Here is a 1,529-nt window from a genome sequence, read left to right on the forward strand (position 1 = left end):
AATTGCTTGGCTGTTCATTGCTTCCTGGATATTGCTTATTTTTAATTCAATTTGTTTTATCCTGAAGTAAATCCCTTAGTAGTTTTTTCAGTAAGTTTTCATGTATGGTATACTCTTAATCTTTCTCTGAAATGGGAATATCCATGGGAGGGTCCTACTACCAAACCTTGACATATGAGTTGCCGTAAACTCTTCATCAACGGTTCAAGATGTAACATGCTATATGTAGTCTGGCTGGGAAATTGGTTGTAATCTCACGTGATCTTCCAGAATCATTTCTGTAGTATGCATGTAACTTCCCCTTTCAACACCTCCAGAGAAATGATACCCATGGAACCAAGGAACCAAACCAGCGCATTAGAATTCATCCTCCTGGGGCTTTCAGAAACTCCAGAGCAGGAGACCCTCCTCTTCTCTCTGTTCCTCTGCATGTATGTGGTCACAGTACTGGGGAACCTGCTCATCATCCTGGCCATCAGCTCAGACTCCCACCTCCACACCCCCATGTACTTCTTCTTAGCTAACCTGTCTTTGGTTGATTTCTGCCTGGCCACCAACACAGTCCCCAAGATGCTGGTGAACATCCAAATCAGGAGCAAGTCAATCTCCTATGCCTGCTGCCTGACCCAGATGTACTTTTTCCATTTCTTTGGCATCGTTGACAGTGTCCTGATTGCCGTGATGGCTTATGACAGGTTTGTGGCTATATGTCACCCCTTACACTATACCGCCATCATGAGCCCACGCCTCTGTGGCCTGCTGGCAGGTGGCCCATGGGTGTTTTCCTGCTTCATCTCCCTCACCCATATCCTCCTGATGGCTCGTCTGGTTTTCTGTGGGAACAATGAGCTACCTCACTACTTCTGTGACCTCACTCCCCTTCTCAGGCTTTCTTGCACTGACACGTCTGTGAACAAGATCTTTGTGCTCATTGTGGCTGGGCTGGTGATAGCCACACCTTTTATCTGCATCCTGGCCTCCTATGCTCGCATCATTGTGGCCATCATGAAAGTCCCTTCTGCAGGAGGCAGGAAGAAAGCCTTTTCCACCTGCAGCTCCCACCTCTCTGTGGTTGCTCTCTTCTATGGGACCACCATCGGGGTCTATCTGTGTCCCTCCTCTGTCCGCACAGCTGTGAAGGAGAAAGCCTCTGCTGTGATGTACACTACAGTCACCCCCATGCTGAACCCCTTTATCTATAGCTTGAGGAACAGAGATCTGAAGGGGGCCCTGAGGAAGCTTGTCAACAGAAAGATCACTTCATCTTCCTGACCACAAGGACACCTGGAAACTTCCAGGAAGTAGGATCTCAACATCTAGGGTCTTGGGCACAAGTATGGAATTGCACAGTTTGGGAGAACAGCCACTTTGGATTTTGAATTGCAGAACTTTAAAAGGAAATCTCAAGATGGCCCTATTACTATGTTCTCAATTACTGGGACCAGTAAGAGTCCTTTTGGATATGTCTGATGTTGCCTTCCCAGGAAGATCAGTCTAGCCCTACCAGATTGGATTTGTCCTGATTCAAA

General features: G+C 47.2%; 1 protein-coding gene across 1 annotated transcript; it reads left to right on the plus strand.

The window, feature by feature from the left end:
- Window positions 1-330: 330 nt before the first annotated feature.
- On the plus strand, window positions 331-1,272 carry LOC147583796 (olfactory receptor 1M1). The gene has a single exon (XM_086681408.1). It carries the CDS (start codon window positions 331-333, stop codon window positions 1,270-1,272), a length of 942 nt encoding a protein of 313 aa, XP_086537534.1.
- The last annotated feature ends 257 nt before the right edge of the window (window positions 1,273-1,529 follow it).

The sequence above is a fragment of the Puma concolor genome, chromosome A2 (genome assembly GCF_028749965.1).
Source record: "Puma concolor isolate L17-30 chromosome A2, mPumCon1.1.hap2, whole genome shotgun sequence".
Lineage (NCBI taxonomy): Eukaryota > Metazoa > Chordata > Mammalia > Carnivora > Felidae > Puma > Puma concolor.